This window comes from Scophthalmus maximus, chromosome 3, assembly GCF_022379125.1.
Source record: "Scophthalmus maximus strain ysfricsl-2021 chromosome 3, ASM2237912v1, whole genome shotgun sequence".
NCBI classification, from domain to species: domain Eukaryota; kingdom Metazoa; phylum Chordata; class Actinopteri; order Pleuronectiformes; family Scophthalmidae; genus Scophthalmus; species Scophthalmus maximus.
Genome location: NC_061517.1, coordinates 1,246,456 through 1,268,871, shown reverse-complemented (window position 1 = coordinate 1,268,871; position 22,416 = coordinate 1,246,456). Strand labels below are relative to the sequence as shown.

General features: G+C 39.9%; 4 protein-coding genes and 1 long non-coding RNA gene across 5 annotated transcripts; all 5 read left to right on the top strand.

The window, feature by feature from the left end:
* Nucleotides 1-541: 541 nt before the first annotated feature.
* Nucleotides 542-1,141, top strand: LOC118316532 (integumentary mucin C.1-like; the record flags this gene model as incomplete). Its single annotated transcript, XM_035644431.2, has 1 exon — nt 542-1,141. A coding segment is annotated over one exon (600 nt), but the record flags the coding sequence as incomplete, so codon positions are not given.
* Nucleotides 1,142-7,692: 6,551 nt separating this feature from the next.
* LOC124849342 lies at nt 7,693-8,682 on the top strand. The gene is made up of 3 exons (XR_007030449.1): nt 7,693-7,888; nt 7,968-8,024; nt 8,522-8,682. It is a non-coding gene; the product is annotated as an uncharacterized LOC124849342 (long non-coding RNA).
* Nucleotides 8,683-8,796: 114 nt separating this feature from the next.
* Nucleotides 8,797-10,689, top strand: LOC118316533 (chitotriosidase-1-like; the record flags this gene model as incomplete). The annotated part of the gene is made up of 6 exons (XM_047331327.1): nt 8,797-8,916; nt 9,004-9,127; nt 9,218-9,400; nt 9,805-9,921; nt 10,059-10,191; nt 10,364-10,689. Coding segments are annotated over exons 1-6 (885 nt in total), but the record flags the coding sequence as incomplete, so codon positions are not given.
* A 1,065-nt stretch (nt 10,690-11,754) lies between these two features.
* Nucleotides 11,755-12,942, top strand: LOC118317027 (integumentary mucin C.1-like). The gene has a single exon (XM_035645448.2). It carries the CDS (start codon nt 11,896-11,898, stop codon nt 12,940-12,942), a length of 1,047 nt encoding a protein of 348 aa, XP_035501341.2. The 5' UTR covers nt 11,755-11,895.
* A 5,606-nt stretch (nt 12,943-18,548) lies between these two features.
* LOC118316534 (chitotriosidase-1-like) lies at nt 18,549-21,924 on the top strand. The gene is made up of 8 exons (XM_047331326.1): nt 18,549-18,573; nt 19,039-19,243; nt 19,325-19,381; nt 19,878-20,043; nt 20,148-20,272; nt 20,360-20,483; nt 20,574-20,756; nt 21,766-21,924. The coding sequence occupies exons 1-8, from the start codon at nt 18,549-18,551 to the stop codon at nt 21,922-21,924; spliced, it is 1,044 nt and encodes a 347-aa protein (XP_047187282.1).
* The last annotated feature ends 492 nt before the right edge of the window (nt 21,925-22,416 follow it).

Sequence of the window (22,416 nt, the reverse complement as noted above, 5' to 3'; positions counted from 1 at the left end):
TCCCACTACCACAACAACAACTCCAACTACCACAACAACAACTCCAACTACCACCACAACTCCCACTACTACAACAACAACTCCCACTACAACAACTACAACTCCCACTACAACAACCACAACTCCCACTACTACGACAACAACTCCCACTACCACAACAACTCCCACTATTACAACCACAACTCCCACAACAACAACTCCCACTACCACAACAACTCCCACTACAACAACCACAACTCCCACTACCACAACAACTCCCACTACCACAACAACTCCCACTACTACCACCACAACTCCCACAACAACAACTCCCACTACCACAACAACAACTCCAATTACCACCACAACAACTCCCATTACCACAACCACCACTCCCACTACAACAACTACAACTCCCACAACAACAACTCACACTACCATCACAACTCCCACTACAACAACAACTTCCACTACCACAACCACAACTCCCACTACCACAACAACAACTCCATCTACCACCACAACTCCCACTACAACAACTACAACTCCCACTACAACAACTATAACTCCCACTACAACAACTACAACTCCCACAACAACAACTCCCACTACCACCACAACTCCCACTACTACAACAACAACTCCCACTACCACAACAACAACTCCAACTACCACCACAACTCCCACTACTACAACAACAACTCCAACTACCGCAACAACAACTCCCACTATTACCACCAAAACTCCCACAACAACAACTCCCATTACTACCACCAAAACTCCCACAACAACAACTCCCACTACCACAACAACAACTCCAACTACCACAACAACAACTCCCATTACCACAACCACAACTCCCACTACTACTACGAAAACAACAACTCCTACTACCACAACCACAACTCCCACTACAACAACTACAACTCCCACTACAACAACTACAACTCCCACGCCAACAACTCCCACTACCACCACAACTCCCACTACAACAACAACTCCCACTACCACAACAACAACTCCCACTACAACAACTACAACTCCCACTACAACAACTACAACTCCCACAACAACAACTCCCACTACCACCACAACTCCCACTACAACAACAACTCCCACTACCACAACAACAACTCCCACTACAACAACTACAACTCCCACTACAACAACTACAACTCCCACAACAACAACTCCCACTACCACCACAACTCCCACTACTACCACCACAACTCCCACTACCACAACCACAACTCCCACTACTACTACGATAACTCCCTCTACTACAACCACAACCACAACTCCCACTACCACAACAACTCCAACTACCACAACAACAATTCTCACTACTCCAACTCAAACTACCACCACAACTCCCACTACCACAACAACAACTCCAACTACCACAACAACAACTCCAACTACCACCACAACTCCCACTACTACAACAACAACTCCCACTACAACAACTACAACTCCCACTACAACAACCACAACTCCCACTACTACGACAACAACTCCCACTACCACAACAACTCCCACTATTACAACCACAACTCCCACAACAACAACTCCCACTACCACAACAACTCCCACTACAACAACCACAACTCCCACTACCACAACAACTCCCACTACCACAACAACTCCCACTACTACCACCACAACTCCCACAACAACAACTCCCACTACCACAACAACAACTCCAATTACCACCACAACAACTCCCATTACCACAACCACCACTCCCACTACAACAACTACAACTCCCACAACAACAACTCACACTACCATCACAACTCCCACTACAACAACAACTTCCACTACCACAACCACAACTCCCACTACCACAACAACAACTCCATCTACCACCACAACTCCCACTACAACAACTACAACTCCCACTACAACAACTATAACTCCCACTACAACAACTACAACTCCCACAACAACAACTCCCACTACCACCACAACTCCCACTACTACAACAACAACTCCCACTACCACAACAACAACTCCAACTACCACAACCACAATTCCCACTACCACTACAACAACTCCCACTAGTACCACCACAACTTCCACTACTACGACAACAACTCCCACTACCACCACAACTCCCACTACTACAACAACAACTCCCACGACCACAACAACAACTCCAACTACCACAACCACAACTCCCACTACTACTACGACAACTCCCTCTACTACAACCACAACCACAACCACAGCTCCCACTACCACAACAACTCCAACTACCACAACAACAATTCTCACTACTCCAACTCAAACTACCGCCACAACTCCCACTACCACAATAACAACTCCAACTACCACAACAACAACTCCAACTACCACCACAACTCCCACTACTACAACAACTCCCACTACAACAACTACAACTCCCACTACAACAACCACAACTCCCACTACTACGACAACAACTCCCACTACCACAACAACTCCCACTATTACAACCACAACTCCCACAACAACAACTCCCACTACCACAACAACTCCCACTACAACAACCACAACTCCCACTACCACAACAACTCCCACTACCACAACAACTCCCACTACTACCACCACAACTCCCACAACAACAACTCCCACTACCACAACAACAACTCCAACTACCACCACAACAACTCCCATTACCACAACCACAACTCCCACTACAACAACTACAACTCCCACAACAACAACTCACACTACCATCACAACTCCCACTACAACAACAACTTCCACTACCACAACCACAACTCCCACTACCACAACAACAACTCCATCTACCACCACAACTCCCACTACAACAACTACAACTCCCACTACAACAACTACAACTCCCACAACAACAACTCCCACTACCACCACAACTCCCACTACTACAACAACAACTCCCACTACCACAACAACAACTCCAACTACCACAACCACAACTCCCACTACCACTACAACAACTCCCACTAGTACCACCACAACTTCCACTACTACGACAACAACTCCCACTACCACAACAACTCCCACTATTACAACCACAACTCCCACAACAACAACTCCCACTACCACAACAACTCCCACTATTACAACCACAACTCCCACAACAACAACTCCCACTACCACAACAACTCCCAATACCACAACAACTCCAACTACCACAACAACAACTCCCACTACCACAACACCTCCCACTATTACAACCACAACTCCCACCACAACAACTCCCACTACCACAACAACTCCAACTACCACAACAACAACTCCCACTACCACAACAACTCCCACTATTACAACCACAACTCCCACTACTACAACTCCAACTACCACCACAACTCCCACTACCACAACAACAACTCCAACTACCACAACAACAACTCCCATTACCACAACCACAACTCCCACTACTACAGCTCCCACTACTACGACCACAATTCCCAAAGCCGTTTCTAACTCTAGAGGTAATAAATGTAATGGAAAAAGCAAGGGGCTTTTCCCCAACCCCAGTGACATAACCACTTTTTACAACTGTGATCATGGGACAGCGATCCTCCAACACTGCCCACAAGGATTGGTGTTCAAAACAAACTGCAAATGCTGTAACTTTGCCTAAAGGTTTGCGAGTATCAACAAAAGGGGTGACTGTCACAAAATATCACATGTATAATTTTTTAAGATTCTTCATTGTTGTGGTGAGGAAACATGACTAAATAATAACAATGCTTGCTCTGTTTCACCCTTTAAATTTTACGCATACCCTTACATTTCATGTAAGCATAATCATTGTTGATTAAACCATCAACATTTTTAGATATATATATATGAACTTCTTCTATCACTAATGAAATGTTAACCCATCCAAAACTGTCAATATATAACATTAGTTATTTGTATTTATTAATATGTAATACAAACAAATTGCATTGTGCATTTACAGTTGTTTTCCTTTTTCTTTTTTTAAATTATATCTGAATCTAAACCATTTGAGCATATATGCATACATATGTTACTGTGGATACATCCAACCTTATAGTATTGACGGTTCTTGTTGCTTTATATTTAGCCCTGAAATGACTGGATTTGTCTCACATGGTTATACAGCTGTTGCATATTCAAATTTCTTTGCAAATTTTTACATTTGATATTTCAACATTGAGCAGTTGATTCAAAAAATTAAATAGAACTTAGAAGGCTTTAGTCTTGAAGGAAGGAATAACATAACATGAATAACAAAACAAATTTATGAAAATAAATACATTTGGAAAAAAAAATTAAAAATCAAGATGGTAGACTATTTTTACTAACATGTTATATTATTAACATTAACAACCTTCAACACATTATTTGATAAAATATGATGTATTGTGAATTTAGGTCAGATATGAACAAGCTGAGGAATGTATATAAGATTAATATAAAGAAGAAAAAATGAGTAGATGAATACATTTAAAAAAAGGTTCTAGATGGATGTCAGATAAGTCCATTATTTATACCAGGCTATTTTGTGTGGATGTAGTGTTATCAATGTGGTCTATAAATAGCAGCCAGATCTGGTGGAATAAGTAATAGGACCTCTCAATAAGATTTAATTTTTTTCCCAAATTAAAGGGGTTGCATAACATCTCTCATTGTGTTTGCTTCCAGGTTAATAATATCACTCTATGTGCTAGACGGGTATCACACCGTCTAGCATCTTCATCGTGGTATAATGAGAGCTGGTTAGAATGGGATGAGACCCTTTTACTCCAAAGTCAGCTATCAATGGGTCAAGCTCAACAGGTGACCCTATGATGGCTGATAGGGATCATAGATGTGTTGCTGTTAAACTTGAGCAGTGCCAGAACATATGTGCAAGATAAGTTGGTGACTGCTAATTGTATGCAGGATTTATATTTCAGTGTAACAGGTACTTAAAGTTGTCCTGAACCTATGTCAGGCTGAGAAGGAATATTCAGTGTGTTGGATGCTGGTCAAGATTCTTCTGTGATAACCTATGGTGTAAATACCGAAGCCCAGAGGCTTACAGGGGCCCATGAAGGGAGGTCATTTTTATTGCCGTAGAACGTGTCTGGCTGCTCCAGTAACCATAACCATAACCAAAGTCAAACTTAAAATATTGCTGCTCCTGTGCTCAGTTGTGTGTCAGCTGTCAAGCTGAAGCCAAAAGGGCCAGCTCCGCAACTCTCTCCTACAGCTGAGCGCCAGAATCACGCCCACCTCCAGAAATACCATGTTCAAATCATACATTCATACTCAATCAGAGTGGGAGGAGAGTCATTTTTCTTCTGAAAAGTTACTGAAGAAGGCTTGTTGGGAAATGGCAATTTTTTTTCCAATGACCTTGCTCCTTTTCATTTGTGATAACTTGAGCACTGACTGAATGAATAAAGTGATTGTGTCATCAGGTGCCGTGCGTTCATTCATACTGTGTAGGCCTATAATTAGTTGATGTGCTTTTTTTTTTTTTCATTTGTTCAGGCCAATCACAATTATGTTTCACTGTGATTGATGACTACACATAAATCAGTTGTGATCTAAGGAGGTGATGTATGGCGTCAGATGACTATTTTTAATATTATTATCATAAGAATTAGTACAATAGAGCTTAACGCAACGGTTATACAACTGTCCTCTCTCTTGCTTCTCTCCCCCTCTTTCTGCCAACCTCTCCCCTCTCCCCCATTTCTCTCCTCTCACCCCAACCAGACGATTTTTAAGAGCGCACACACACATTATAAACGAGCGCAGGGTCAGGAACTGAGAGAGTAAAAACAGAGTCTGAGGGGCAAAAAATTGTGTAGTGGTGAATAAAACTGTTGCCACGAGCGTATACAAGTTGTTATTGATCACAGGCCTCTGGGTCACAGTGATGTCTCGGTTTGCTCACTCTCACTTTAGTTTTAAGCGCTGGCTTGAGTGTTTTTCTGCTCCCCCTCACTTTTCAAAATTCTCCTGTCTCTTGATGTAGGTTTCGGAGTAAGGCTTGGTTAGTCAAGCACCCCTTTTTGGGCATACCCTCCGCCGTGACTGAGGGTCTGAGACAGTTATACAAACTTGTATGACGTCGTTCTTCTTCGCCTAATAAATATTAATATATAAATGAATCAACACTAAGAAAATGATCAATCAAAAAAAACACCTCAAGCTTCTTATGTTTTGTTTAGGAGTGTTTAAGAGATAAAAGACAAAATATACTGTGGAAACAAGTTTTCTTACTAGCATTTCAAATGAAGCTATAAGTCAAAGCAAATAGGAGCAAAACCTGTTTGTATACATTTACTGACATCAGCCATTAGTGACAATCCCTCTAATAAAGACCCACACCCTATCTTTACCAGCACACCCAAAGAGCTATCTACCTCATCTAATAGACATAAATCCATCATTCATCCATCCGTGATAGTAGAAACTGGACATGCTTCTCTCGTCTTTGACTTTGTAAGTATTCCTCTTGCTCCGGTTTTACTGAAGCACATTTTCACAGATCTAACTGTTGCTATGCTAAACCTGCTCAGGCTCTCTAACTAACTCACTGGCTAAACTTTCAGGGGTGGGGGTGAAACAGCAGACACTGTACCAGCCTTTTCTCAATGAATTCTGTTTCTAATGGTACAATTATTGTGTGATCGTGATACTGATGATTATTATCAGGCTCAAAGAAGAGCTTTTGCACAACACAGGAAACACATTGATCAAAAATTATTGATTTTAGGCATACAGTAACCAATCTGCTCAGTTCAAATCAGACCTGGTAGTGTAGGATTAGATTCTCTACGATTTTAATATGAAAAAAAAAGAATAATAATCTGACCTCCAAGACAGAGGGTTACTTTAATGGCAGAGCTGTAATCACTAGGTGTACATTTACAATGCAGATGTTATCTCACAGATCTGTAGATGTTTTGCAAACTAGGGTCGCAACAGCATAACACATGAGTGGTACTCTACATCTTAAAATGACACAATACAAAACACAGAGCCATGAACAACATTAATTTGACTGAAAGGCTGAAATTGTGGTTCAGTTGCAGTTTAAAATATCAGTGAACATACAAATAACTATAAAATGAAAAAATACTAAAATGCCTTTGAAGTTGTAAAAAATATTGGTATAGAACTACAATTTAAATAAAATGCAGAGATCATTTGAGATGCTTTTTGACTGTTCAGAGTAAGGATTTGTATGGATCATGTTTGTATTTAATGGATTTTTGTATAAAAATAATTATGTGTTGATTATTTTATTTTTTATTCATATAGCTACAACATGCATGGCCTAATTCTTCAACCAAATCAACAAAAACACATACAAGATAAAGTTTGTGGAACATTTGGAAATCACATCCTGAAGTGTAAAATGGATTTTTATTCACCTCCATTTTATTGAGGAGCATTAACCTGGAGAAATCCTATACTGGAGCTGAGAGAGGCTTTTCTTCTTGTGATTTGAATGAACTGACCAGTTAAGCTTTGTTGTTAATAGTCATTCTGACCAACTCTGTCACTTTGAAGGTCTCTGCTTGATCCTGGCCAGCTTGGGTAAGTTTATTAGATGTATTATTGATCTTAATCATTAGTCTTTCCAGTTGTCTTTCCATAAGGTTTCTAAGTCAACAATTGCAGATAACCAAGGAGTTTGATAAAACTGCTGTCTATTAAAACCAATTAAATCTGTTAATAACTGTTCTATTTTCCATATCCCAGCTTCCTCCTCCAGGCTGGTATGTTACTATAACAGCTTGGCTGAAAATAGAGCAGAGGATGGGAAGTTCACAATTTCTGATATTGATCCGAACAAATGTACCCATCTGGTCTACGCCTTTTCTGAAATTAACAATGTCAATGAGCTCGTACCCACAAGCACAGCTGACCAACAACGCTACCTGTTCTTCAATGGACTAAAATTCAGGTCAGATCTTTAGCATTTCATGTTTAAAAGATTTTTTTTTTGCTTAAATAAGTATATCTAAACTTTTATTCTCCCACAGAAATCCACAGCTCAAAACCCTGTTAGCAGTTGGTGGCATAACCTTTAACACACAAAAGTAAGTAACATACAAATCTTTAATAACATCAATAGATAAATAAGTACAAAAAGAAATGTGTAGTGTAGTTTTGCAGAAACTATGTAATAATGCAAATAAAAACATGTAGTATTTACAACAGATACGACCATTAAATCATATGTAACCACAGTGGTTTGCTGCAAAAAAAACACAGACACTGGTACAAACATGGTCAGTATCCTTGGTATGTGCAAACAGCAGATGGCTTTGTGTTGCATTATGGGATTTAACTGAAAGATTTAATCGTGTGCAAAAACATAATCAATAGTTTGCATTAATGTTAATTATTTTTCTTATTACTTTACATATATCTAACTGTTGCATTTTTGCATCGAATGAAAACTGGAAGCAACTGTAATTTAACAAGCATTGTTATTTCTATTTTACTCCTCCTATTTTGTAGTACACTAAATATGACATTATCTGTATATTATAATTATGTGGATCTTGAGAGCACTGTTTTAAATGTTTACCAGATTCAGTAGGATGGTGTCGACACAACAATACAGAAAAACCTTCATCCATTCTGCGATCACACTACTGAGGTTCTATGGGTTTGATGGGCTCAACCTGGACTGGAGGTTCCCTGTAACAAGAGGAAGTCAACCAGACAACAAGCAGAAATTTACACTGTTGTGCTAGGTCAGACCTTCTGTTCTAGGATTCTCAGAAATATGCTATAAGATACATGTTTATATACAGTAGGATCTTAAACTTGAGTGAACCATTCTTCTTTTGTTGTATAGGAGCTCAAAGATGCCTTTGCAGCTGAAGTAACAAACACTCAGCGTGACAGATTGATCCTCACGGCTAGTGTCTCTGCTGAGAAAGCGGTCATCGATGCCAGTTACGAAGTCGCACAGATTGCCATGTAAAACAAATTTTAACGTCAGAAATCTTTACATTAAACTTTGGATTATCTGCATTGGTCAACATAACTTTCTCTACATTCTTTCAGGAGCCTGGACTTCATTAATGTGCTGACATTTGACTTTCGTGGCCCTTGGGAAAATGTCACGGGACATCACAGCCCCTTATACCTTGGATCCCAAGATACTGGAGACAAGATCTACTCAAATACTGTAAATAGCAAGATTTATAAATAAACTGCCTGAAAGTCTATTTATTAAGACATGTCCTCTCATCCTAGATGGTTTCCCCCCACATTTCAGGACTCTGCCATGCAGCACTGGTTGGACCAGGGAGCACCTGCACAGTTGCTAAACTTGGGAGTAGCGGCCTATGGGCGAGCTTTTACCCTCTCCACTGCAGCCAGTGATGTTGGAGCACCAGCCAGTGGCACTGGTGAAGAAGGCTGCTACACTGGTGAAGAAGGATTCTGGGCGTTTTATGAGGTATTATTGTATTCATTTTATTCAGTCGGAAATGTCTCAACTCAAAAGCAATTTACATGACACTGTGTCGCGAAAACCTATCAGGATTGACATCATTGCGAAGAGCCAAGACTCAGAAATTGACTTTCTTTTTTCTGTTGGCGCGTGGACTTGTGTGATACAAAATTCATCAAAACAGGACTACCACTAATCACTATCAGTTGTACTTTACTTTACTGAACCAAGAAAGCACCAGCGGTAACTGCTTTATATAGTCAGTAAATTACCCTGTTGCACCAAAAACAGGCCAATGGCGATTACGCTTGATTAGCATGAGGCAAACATTTCTTGTTTGAGCTAAATACACCATAACAGCTTCAACTGCATTTCATTCCATCTAAATTTTATTTGAAACTTCTTTTCAGACTTGCCTTTACACTGAAGGGGCTACAGTCCAACTGATAACTGATCAGAGAGTTCCATATGCAATCACAGAAAACCAGTGGGTTGGATTCGATAACAAGGACAGCCTTAGTACAAAGGTAACCATCTGTTTTTTTCAGTTATAACTTTGCAAGTGACTAACTGTAGAAAAATCCATTTAGATATTTACTGTATTTCGTCAACATTACTTCAGCTGCTGAAGTGTTGTCCTCTTCATCTCTTCATTCATCTGAAGGTCAATTACCTAAAAGCTAAAAACTTTGGAGGAGCCTTTGTCTGGTCTCTGGACCTGGATGACTCCAGTGGAAAATTCTGTAACCAAGGCAACCGTCCCTTCATCAGCCATCTGAATACTCTCCTGGTTCAAAGTGAGAACATAAAACAGTCGACTGTAGTATCCTGTAGTGGGTGGTGTTTTTTATTAAATTTAGTGCCCTCAGCATTCGTTTGTCATTATTCTGTATAGAGCAGTTTTGTTCTCTCTGTTTAGAACTCTAAATCGATGTGGTGGTAATATTTTAATTTTGTATGTGTTTTTAGGTTCTCCAGTCGTTACCCTAACAACTCCCACTACTCTAAGTACAACCAAAATTCCTACTATGACGACAAATACCACAACAACAAGTCCAACGACCACAACCGTGACAACATCTCCCACTACTACAACCAAAACTCCCACTAACACATCAACGAATCCAAGTACCATCACAACTCCCGCTACCAGGGCAACACCTCCCACTAACAATACAACCACAACTCCTACTACCACAACCACAACTGCCACTACTACAAAAACTCCCACTACTACAACCACAACTCTTACTACTTCAAACTCAACTCCCACTATTACAACCACAACTCCCACTACAACAACTCCCACTACATCCACAACTCCCACTACTACATCAACAAATCCCACTACTACATCCACAACTCCCACTACTACAACAACTCCCACTACTACAGCCACAACTCCCACTATTACAACCACAACTCCCACTACTACAACCACAATTTCCCTTACTAAAACCACAACACCCACTACCAAAATCACAACTACAACAACTCCCACTACTACAACCACAACTCCCACTACTGCAATGTCCACTACTACGACTCCCACTACAACAACTCCCACTTCCACAACACCCACTGTTACAACAATTCCCACTACAACAACCACAACTCCTACTACAACCACAACTCCCACTACTACAACTCCCAATACTTCAACAACTCCCACTACTACAACCCCAACTCCCACTACAACAACCACAACTCCCACAACTACAACTACAACTCCCATTACTACAACAACAACAACTCCCACAACTACAACCACAAAACCCACTACCACCACTCCCACAACTAATACTCCCAATAAAACAGTCACAACTCCCACTACCACAACCCCAACTCCAACTACCACCACACCTCCCACTACTTCAACCACAACTACCACAACCACAACTCCCACTACTGCAACCACAACATCTACTACAAAGATCAAAACTACAACAACTCCCACTACTACTACCACAACTCCCACTACCACCACTCTCACTACTACAATGTCCACTACTACTACTCCCACTACCAAAACTCTCACTACTACAACCACCACTCCCACTACTACAACCACAACTGCCACTACTACAACCACAACTCCCATTACTACAACCACAACTCCCACTACTACAACCACAACTCCCATAACCACAACAACTCCCACTACTACAACTCCCACTACTACAACCACAACTACCACAACTCCCACTACCACAACCACAACTCCACCTACTACAACAACTCCCACTACTTCAACCACAACTACCACAACTCCAACTACTAAAACCACAACTCCCACTACTACAACACCCACTACCAAAACTCCCACAACCACAACAACTCCCACTACTACAACCACAATTCCAACTAGCACAACCACCACTCCCACTACCAAAACCACCACTCCCACAACTACAACTCCCACTACTACAACCCCAACTCCCACTACCACAACAAATCCCACTACTTCAACCACAACTACCCCAACTCCCATTACTACATCCATGACTCCCACTACAACTACCACAACTACCACTACTACAACACCCACTACCACAACCACAACAACTCCCATTACTACAACCACAACTCCCACTACTTCAACAACTCCCACTACTACAACTCACATTACTTCAACAACTCCCACTACCACACCCTCCACTACTACAATAACTCCCAATAATACAACCACAACTCGAACTACTATAACCATGACTCCCACTAATACAACTTCCACTACTATGACTCTCACTACAACAACTCTCACTACTACAACCACAACTCCCATTAGCACCTCTCTCAGTACTACAACGTCCACTACTACAACCAGCACTCCCACTACTACAACCCCAACTCCCACTACCACAACAACACCCACTACCACAACTCCCACAACCACAACAATTCCTACTAGCACAACCACCACTACTACAACCACAACTCCCATTACCACCACTCAAAGTACTATAACTTCCACTACTACAACACCAACTCCCACTACAACAACCACAACTCCCACTACCACCACTCCTACTACTACAACCGCAACTCCCACTACCACAACACCTCCTACTACTACAATCACTACTAGAACAACTCCCACTACAACAACAACTCCCACTACTACAACAACTCCCATCACTACAACCACAACTCCCACTACCACAACAACTCCCACTGCTACAAGCACAACTCCCACTACTACAACCACAACTGCCACTACTACAACAACTCCCACTACTACAACCACAACTCCCACTACCACAACAACTCCCACTACTACAACCACAACACCCACAACAACTCCATCTAACACTACCACAACAACTCTCACTACCACAAATCCCACTACCACAACCACCACTCCCACTACTACAACCACAAATCCCACTACTACAACAACTCCCACTGCTACCACAACAACTCTCACTACCACAAATCCCACTTCTATGACCACAATACCCACCCCCAACTGTGTTAATGGGTCAGGGACCCTTCAATACTGCCCACAAGGAACAATGTTCAAAAAAAAATGTGACTGCTGTAAATGAGTTATGTTTTGATATTTATTGTAATCAACAAATGGGGTCAGATGTATAATTTCTTAAGATTCTTAACTGTTTGTGTGAGGAACCAATACTAAATATTTACAATGTTTGCTCTTTTTCGGACTTACTATTTCACATATAAATGTAAATGTCACATGTAAATTGGGAAAATTTCGGCATAATCATAGTAGATTAAACCAACAACATTTTTAGATGTATTTCCATGAACTACTCATCACCAATGAAATGTTACTCCATTCATGACTGTAAATATATAAGATTCTTTATTTTTATTCATTAATATCTAATGCAAAATGTAAGTTGTACTTTGTATTTACAATTGTTTTCCTGTTACTATGTTTTAATTGTACTTGAGTCTAAACAATTTGAGCATAAATATGTTCTTATTCATGCCATTTTAATCTGGCATTCTTTACTTAATTGTATTGTAGTGCATACATATGTTACTGTGGGTGTATCAAACCTTATTGCATTGTGTCCTTGTTGGTTTATACTAGCCCTGAAACTAGTGACTAGTAGTCTTATGTGGTTATACAGCTGTTGCATATGTATTAATATATTGTAAGCCTAACTTACAGGATAAAATAAATAAATGAATATATGAACTTTAATAAATAACACTCAATTCAATGATTACCACAAGTTTCTCCTATTTGGTTTTGTTTGAATTTTGAATATTCTGTGCTGGTTGTTCTTTGTCTGTCTTTGCTCATGAGATAAAAGGCCCAGAATCAGGTCCAGCATTATTGGCCAAGCATGAGTAAACATACAATGAATTTGATTCTGTTTTCCTGTGCTCTCACAGTGAGCTTAAAACAGAATAGACTTACACAACAAAACAAGGATGACAAAGCTTAACATAACATTTAGTTACTACGTACAGCTTTAAAAATATCATCTAAAAATAGTGTTTATATATATATATATATATAAAGAATATGTACATACATATATGTGTGTATGTAAAAAGGAGATCAATAAAGTTGTCAAAACAGACAAAAACTATACTGTTGAAACAAGACACCAAACTGGATTTCATTAAACTATCCCCATATTGCCACCTCTCTTTCTACTCTTTCCTTTTCCTAGTTTTTTAAGACATTTATTTAATAATCAATTTGTCACTGAGTGGAAAAATTGCTTTTTCATAAATTATTGAAGTAAATATTCTGTTTTTTGGTGGAATGATTTAAAGGCAAATGCTACTTCACAAAGGTAAGTAATCTGTTACGGCTGTATTGTCTTCACTGCATGCAGCGGTACTGAATACTAAGTTTCAATGCACAGCAGAAATAATGAAAGACGAAAAAAATGCACTGTCAGATGATGAAGTCCAGCATCCTTCAACTCCACACAAAAAAACGCACAGCCTCACAAAACAACACATGTAAGCAGCCCATAACATCCTACCCATAACCCGATCCATCAAGTTTTTTTGCCACTCTTGATCTTTCAACATTGAGCAGTTCATTAAAAAAATTAAATAAAACTAAGAAGCCTCCATGTCGAAGGTAGGAATGAAAAGTAATAAATTCTGAAAATTTGGGGAACAATTAAGTTGATAGACATTTAATAACTTTAAACACACTGTATGCTATACTGTCATGTATTGTGAATTCAGGTCAGATATTAATAAAGCTGCATTGGTCATTCCAGAGAATACATTTTCAGGTGACAGTCACGAGACTATCACTTAGGTTTTTTGCTATAGATATATTTGCCAAAAGTCAATAGAAATAATTATTTTCCAAAACATCATTCCATCCATCCATCCATCGTCTAACGCTTAATCCATTTAAGGGTCGCGAGGGGGCTGGAGCCAATCCCAGCTGACATTGGGCGAGAGGCGGGGTTCACCCTGGACAGGTCGCCAGCCTATCGCAGGGCCACATACAGAGACAAACAACCATTCACACCTACGGTCAATTTAGAGTCTCCAATGAACCTAACCCCATTCTGCATGTCTTTGGACTGTGGGAGGAAGCCGGAGAACCCGGAGAGAACCCAAGCATACATGGGGAGAACATGCAAAATCCACACAGAAAGGCCCTGGTTGGTTTGAACCGGGACTCGTACCCAGAACCTTCTTGCTGTGAGGCCAAAGTGCTAACCACTACACCACGTGCAGCCCCAAAACATCATTAAATGATCAAAATGATTTTAAGATGTTTTCTATATATATTTGTTAGTACTAGCAGGCTAAATATATGACTTTTCAGCAAGCCCAAATCCTGTAGTTTGAGCTGTGACCGGCAGTTTGTGCATAGATTGGGAAACCCGGGAGAAGAACTGTAGTACAACAACATTATTCACCCGTATTCTCTGCCTTTTCCTTTTCAGTGTTTCTGAACAAATCATTGTGCAGACTATTTGCAGGGTCTCTTTCTGTCGTCTTGTGCGTTTTCACTGCAACAGATGAGTGTAACCTCAAGCTGGCTTTATTGCCGTACCACATATTGACATATCGAGTTATTTCCCTCCGTCCACACAACACACAGAGCGTCTGCTTAAACTATTTTCTCTTTCTGGCCTTTCAACATAAGATGTTTTGCAATATACTCAACACAATTTCTTTCTGACGTCTTTCGAACAAAAGCAACAGCAATGAAAAGGTCCTGCCACCACCCATGAAACAATAGCATGCAGTGAAAAGGAACAATGTGTCTTTTTAAGATCATGACGCATTAGCTTCTATCCCATTTCCAAAACTACAGCAAACAAACAGCAGACTGTATAGTTTTACTAAACCACCACTGAAAAATAAATAAATGTTGTGCAAGCGTAGAAAACCTGCTGTCGGAAGAATATCAATAGAGAATAACTTTACATGGTGATTGTTCTTTTATACTGTAAAATCTATCAAACTTAACTTGAGCTTGTTAAATCTACCTTCATCTCGCAGTCTCTATCCTAGGGATGGATAGCGTATGAATTTTATCGATTCAGATTCTGTTTATCAATACCTTTCCTGCCACAAGCCATTAGACTGCACAACACCACACCTGTCTGACAGAGACCCTCTGGACTCTGTTTTACCAAAATCCAGCACATTTTCACCTGAGTCATCTTCTTATGAACACTAATGGTAATTGATTACACACCTGCACTAATATTATGTACATTCTTTATATTTATATTCCTCATACATGTATAGTTCTTATATTTCTTATATTTTTTAATATTTTGTAAGGTTTATCTGCTGCTGTAACAGCAGCAGGTATCTGGCGAAAGGGTTAGGGGTTCAATATATCTAAAATACAAATTCAAGGACAATAAGTCCATCAGAGCAGCAAAAGGGGGAAAATATGAAGGTAAAGTTCATCAGTGCACAACATCTTACTGCATTTTAAAAACCTTAACTGGAGGAGCTTGATCAGCAGACTGTCACAGTCACACTCAGAGCTGCAGGACAACCAACATTGTAGCTACACTGTAGCTACACTCCTCCAAATCAATGTTGTGCTGTCTTAAATGTTTGTACTGATTCGAGGTGGGACCCGACGCCACAAAATGATGGTAGCGGAAATCCTGCATGTTTTTTTTCCTGAGTTTGTGTAGACATGAACAACTTCAAAATAAGTTTGAGAGGATTTCACTTGGTGGTAATATCGACCAGCCCTTCTATCACAATGTATTATTTACTTTGCTACTTTTTCTTGTGCAAAATGGAACTATGTGCTATTTTTGTTAAGAAATCTAAACAGTTATTCTCATACTTTCGATGATCGACTGCGACCCAATGAGATTGCGAATACAAGTGGCTGAAATGAGCTTTCTGCGTGTGGTGGCTGCGCTCAGCCTTAGAGACAGAATGAGGAGTTTGGATATCCGGAGGGAGCATGGAGTAGCCCTGCTTCTCCTTCATGTCTAAACGGGACAGTTGAGGTGGTTCAGGCATCCTGTCAGGATACTTCCTGGGTGCCTTCCACTGCAGGTTTACCAGGCATGCTCAACTGGGATGAGACCCAGGGTTAGAAGTCGCTGGAGGGACTACGAATCCCATCTGAACCAGGCACACTGGGATCCCTGATGAGCCATTAAGGCTAAGTGGGTGAAACCATCATATTATTAGTAGCTATATTACTGACCACAAACTAACAAAGTTCAGGGGGCACATGCTGCACATTGGAGGAAGGCCAATGTTAACTGCACAATCTGTTGTGTAATCCGTATTATAATATTATTAACAATTGACTAACGCTCAAGTGTTAATCTGCTCCCCCTCGCTGTCAAAATTCTCGTCGCTCTTGATGAATGTTTTTGCATAAGGGCTGGCTAGTCAATCGCCCATTTTTGGACATACCCTCCGCCGTGACTGAGGGTCTGAGACAGTTATACAAACTTGTATAAGGTTGTTCTCAATATGAATATATTAATGAATCAACACTAATAAGATTATCAATTAAAAAAGACCTCAAGCTTCTTATGTTTTCTTTAGTTTTGTCAAAGTTGCTCATTCTGCGTTGCTTGTCCTTTGACAGGTGTTTAAGAGATAAAAGAAAAAATATACTGTGGAAACAAGTTGCCTAACTGGCACCCAGGCAACAACCATTCAAATGAAGGTACAAATCAAAGCATAAAGGAGCAAAACCTGTTTGTATGACATTTGTTGACATCAACCAAGAGTCACCAACCCTGCACCCATTTCATCCATCACACCCTGTTTTAACCACCACACCCGAAGAGCTATCTACCGAATTTAACAGACAAAAATCCATCATTCATCCATCCGTGACAGTAGAAACCGGACATGCTTCTCTCGTCTTTGACTTTGTAAGTATTCCTCTTGCTCCGGTTTTACTGTAGCACATTTTCACAGATCTAACTGTTGCTATGCTAACCCTGCACAGGCTCTCTAACTAACTCACTGTCTAAACTTTCAGGGGTGGGGGGTGAAACCTTTTCTCAATGAATTCTGTTTCTAATGGTACAATAATTGTGTGATCGTAATACTGATGATTATTATCAGGCTCAAAGAAGAGCTTTTGCACAACACAGGAAACACATTGATCAAACATGATTGATTTTAGGCATACAGTAACCAATCTGCTCAGTGCAAATCCGACCTAGTAGTGTAGGATTAGATTCTCTACGATTTAAATATGAAAAAAAAATTGTAATCTGACCTCCAAGACAGAGGGTTACTGTCATGGCAGAGCTGTAATCACTAGGTGTACATTTACAAAGCAGATGTTATCCCACAGATCTGAAGATCTATGTTCGTGACAGCGTAACACATGATAGGTATACCATAGATTTTAAAATGACAAAATACAAAACACAGAGCCATGACCAACATTAATTAGACTGAAAGGCTGAAATGTGGTTCAGTTGCAGTTTAAAATCTCTAGTCAACAAACAAATAACTAATAAAATGGAAAAAATACTAAAATGCCATTAAAGTTGTAAAAATATGGGTATAGAACTACAATTAAAAAAACAAAATTTGCAGAGATGAGTTGAGATGCTTTTTGCCAGCTCGCAGTAAGGATTTGTATGATGTATGATGTATCATGTTTGTATTTCATGGATTTTTGTAGAAAAATAATTGTTTTGATTATTTTATTTTTTATTCATATAGCTACAACATGCGCGGCCTGATTCTGACAGCAGGTAAGACACCCTGATCAAGTAAATTCTTTTCATATAATCAGTTCAACCAAATCAACAAAAACACAGTGTCATACAAGATAAAGTTTGTGGGACATTTGGAAATCACATCCTGAAGTGTAAAATGGATTTTTATTCAACTCCATTTTATTGAGGAGCATTAACCTCGAGAAATCCTATACTGGAGCTGAGAGAGGCTTTTCTTCTTGTGATTTGGATGAACTGACCAGTTAAGCTTTGTTGTTAATAGTCATTCTGACCAACTCTGTCACTTTGAAGGTCTCTGCTTGATCCTGGCCAGCTTGGGTAAGTTTATTAGATGTATTATTGATATTAATCATTAGTCTTTCCAGTTGATGAATAAGGTTTCTTAGTCAACAATTGCAGATAACCAAGGAGTTTGATAAAACTGCTGTCTATTAAAACCAATTAAATCTGTTAATAACTGTTCTATTTTCCATATCCCAGCTTCCTCCTCCAGGCTGGTATGTTACTATAACAGCTTGGCTGAAAATAGAGCAGAGGATGGGAAGTTCACAATTTCTGATATTGATCCGAACAAATGTACCCATCTGGTCTACGCCTTTTCTGACATTAACAATGTCAATGAGCTCGTACCCACAAGCACAGCTGACCAACAACGCTACCTGTTCTTCAATGGACTAAAATTCAGGTCAGATCTTTAGCATTTCATATATTTAAAAGATTTATTTTTTCCTTAAATAAGTATATCTAAAGTTTTATTCTCCCACAGAAATCCACAGCTCAAAACCCTGTTAGCAGTTGGTGGCATAACCTTTAACACACAAAAGTAAGTAACATACAAATCTTTGATAACATCAATAAATAAATAAGTACAAAAAAAAATGTGTAGTGTAGTTTTGCAGAAACTATGTATTAATGCAAATAAAAACATGTAGTATTTACAACAGATACGACCATTAAATCATATGTAACCACAGTGGTTTGCTGCAAAAAAACCACAGACACTGGTACAAACATGGTCAGTATCCTTGGTATGTGCAAACAGCAGATGGCTTTGTGTTGCATTATGGGATTTAACTGAAAGATTTAATCGTGTGCAAAAACATAATCAATAGTTTGCATTAATGTTAATTTTTTTATTATTACTTTACATATATCTAACTGTTGCATTTTTGCATCGAATGAAAACTGGAAGCAACTGTAATTTAACAAGCATTGTTATTTCTATTTCACTCCTCCTATTTTGTAGTACACTAAATATGACATTATCTGTATATTATAATTATGTGGATCTTGAGAGCACTGTTTTAAATGTTTACCAGATTCAGTAGGATGGTGTCGACACAACAATACAGAACAACCTTCATCCAGTCTGCGATCACACTACTGAGGTTCTATGGGTTTGATGGGCTCAACCTGGACTGGAGGTTCCCTGTAACAAGAGGAAGTCAACCAGACAACAAGCAGAAATTTACACTGTTGTGCCAGGTCAGACCTTCTGTTCTAGGATTCTCAGAAATATGCTATAAGATACATGTTTATATACAGTAGGATCTTAAACTTGAGTGAACCATTCTTCTTTTGTTGTATAGGAGCTCAAAGATGCCTTTGCAGCTGAAGTAACAAACACTCAGCGTGACAGATTGATCCTCACGGCTAGTGTCTCTGCTGAGAAAGCAGTCATCGATGCCAGTTACGAAGTCGCACAGATTGCCATGTAAAACAAATTTTAACGTCAGAAATCTTTACATTAAACTTTGGATTATCTGCATTGGTCAACATAACTTTCTCTACATTCTTTCAGGAGCCTGGACTTCATTAATGTGCTGACATTTGACTTTCGTGGCCCTTGGGAAAATGTCACGGGACATCACAGCCCCTTATACCTTGGATCCCAAGATACTGGAGACAAGATCTACTCAAATACTGTAAATAGCAAGATTTATAAATAAACTGCCTGAAAGTCTATTTATTAAGACATGTCCTCTCATCCTAGATGGTTTCCCCCCACATTTCAGGACTCTGCCATGCAGCACTGGTTGGACCAGGGAGCACCTGCACAGTTGCTAAACCTGGGAGTAGCGGCCTATGGGCGAGCTTTTACCCTCTCCACTGCAGCCAGTGATGTTGGAGCACCAGCCAGTGGCACTGGTGAAGAAGGCTGCTACACTGGTGAAGAAGGATTCTGGGCCTTTTATGAGGTAATATTATATTATTTTATTCAGTCGGAAATGTCTAGACTCGAAAACAATTTACATGACCCTGTGTTGCGGATTTCAGGATTGACATCATTGTGAAGAGCTAAGACTCAGAAATTTACTTTCTTTTTTTTGTGGGCACCTGGAGTTGTGTGATACAAAATTTATCAAAACAGGAGGACAACCAGGAAATATTCAGAAAATTTGTGTCTTTTATTTGATTCCAACTATCAGTTGATCTTTTATTCACTGAACCAAGTAAGCAACAGCGGTAACTGCCTTATATAGTCAGTAAGTTACCGGGTTGCAACAAAAATAGGCCAATGGCGAAACACGCTTGATTAGCATGAGGCAAACATTTCATATTTGAGCTGAATACACCATAACAGCTTCAACTGCATTTCATTTCATTTAAATTTCATTTGAAACTTCTTTTCAGACTTGCCTTTACACTGAAGGGGCTGCTGTCCACCTGATTACTGATCAGAGAGTTCCATATGCAATCACAGAAAACCAGTGGGTTGGATTCGATAACAAGGACAGCCTTAGTACAAAGGTAACTATCTGAATTCAATTTCAGTAACAACTTTGCCAGTGACTGACTGTAGAAAAATCCATTTAGACATTTACTGTATTTCCTCAAGTGTTATCCTCCTCATTTTCTCAGGTCAGTTACCTAAAAGCAAAAAACTTTGGAGGAGCCTTTGTCTGGTCTCTGGACCTGGATGACTTCAGTGGGGAATTCTGTAACCAAGGCAACTTTCCCTTCATCAGCCATCTGAATACTCTCCTGGTTTTAAGTGAGAACATAAAACAGTCGACTGTAGTATCCTCTAGTGGCTGGTGATTTTTGTTAGATTTAATGCCCTCAGCATTCATTTATCATAATTCTGTATAGTGCAGATGTGTTCTCTCTGTTTAGAACTCTAAATCAATGTGGTGGTAATATTTTAATTTTCTTTGTGTTTTTAGGATCTCCAGACGTTACCCCAACAACTCCCACTACACTTAGTACAACCAAAATTCCTACTATGACGACAAATACCACAACAACAACTTCACCTACCACGACAACTCCCACCACAACAACTCCCACAAGTCCAACTGCCACAACCATGACAACATCTCCCACTACTACGACCACAACTACCACTACTACAACTCTAACTAGCACCACAACTCCTACTACGACTCCCACTACTACAAACAAATCTCCCACTACCACTTCAACGAAGCCAAGTACCATCACAACTCCTCCTACCACGGTCATGGCTCCCACTACGACAACAATGACTACTACAACTACAACTCCCACTACTACCAATCCCACTACTACAACAACTCCCACTATTACAACCAAAACTCCCACTACCACAGCCACCACTGCCACTACTACAACTCCCATTAGCAGCACTCCCACTACTACAACAACTCCCACTACCACAACCACAACACCCACTACTACAACCACAACTCCAACTACTACAACCACAACTCCCATTATCACAACCACAACGCTCACTACTACAACCACAACTCCCACCACCACAACAACCCCACCTACCACTACCACCAGTGTTGTGGTAACTCCCACCACCACAACCCCCACTACCACAACAACTCCCACTACTACAACCACAACACCCACTACTACAACCACAAC

What these genes read in the sequence shown, in the direction of transcription:
- LOC118317027 (XM_035645448.2), top strand. Translation starts at nt 11,896, where the DNA reads ATGACTCCCACTACAACTACCACAACTACCACTACTACAACACCCACT.
- LOC118316534 (XM_047331326.1), top strand. Translation starts at nt 18,549, where the DNA reads ATGCGCGGCCTGATTCTGACAGCAG. An exon ending in ATAACCTTTAACACACAAAA is followed by an intron (nt 19,382 to 19,877) that starts GTAAGTAACATA and finishes AATGTTTACCAG; the next exon opens with ATTCAGTAGGATGGTGTCGA. An exon ending in ACAAGATCTACTCAAATACT is followed by an intron (nt 20,484 to 20,573) that starts GTAAATAGCAAG and finishes CCCACATTTCAG; the next exon opens with GACTCTGCCATGCAGCACTG.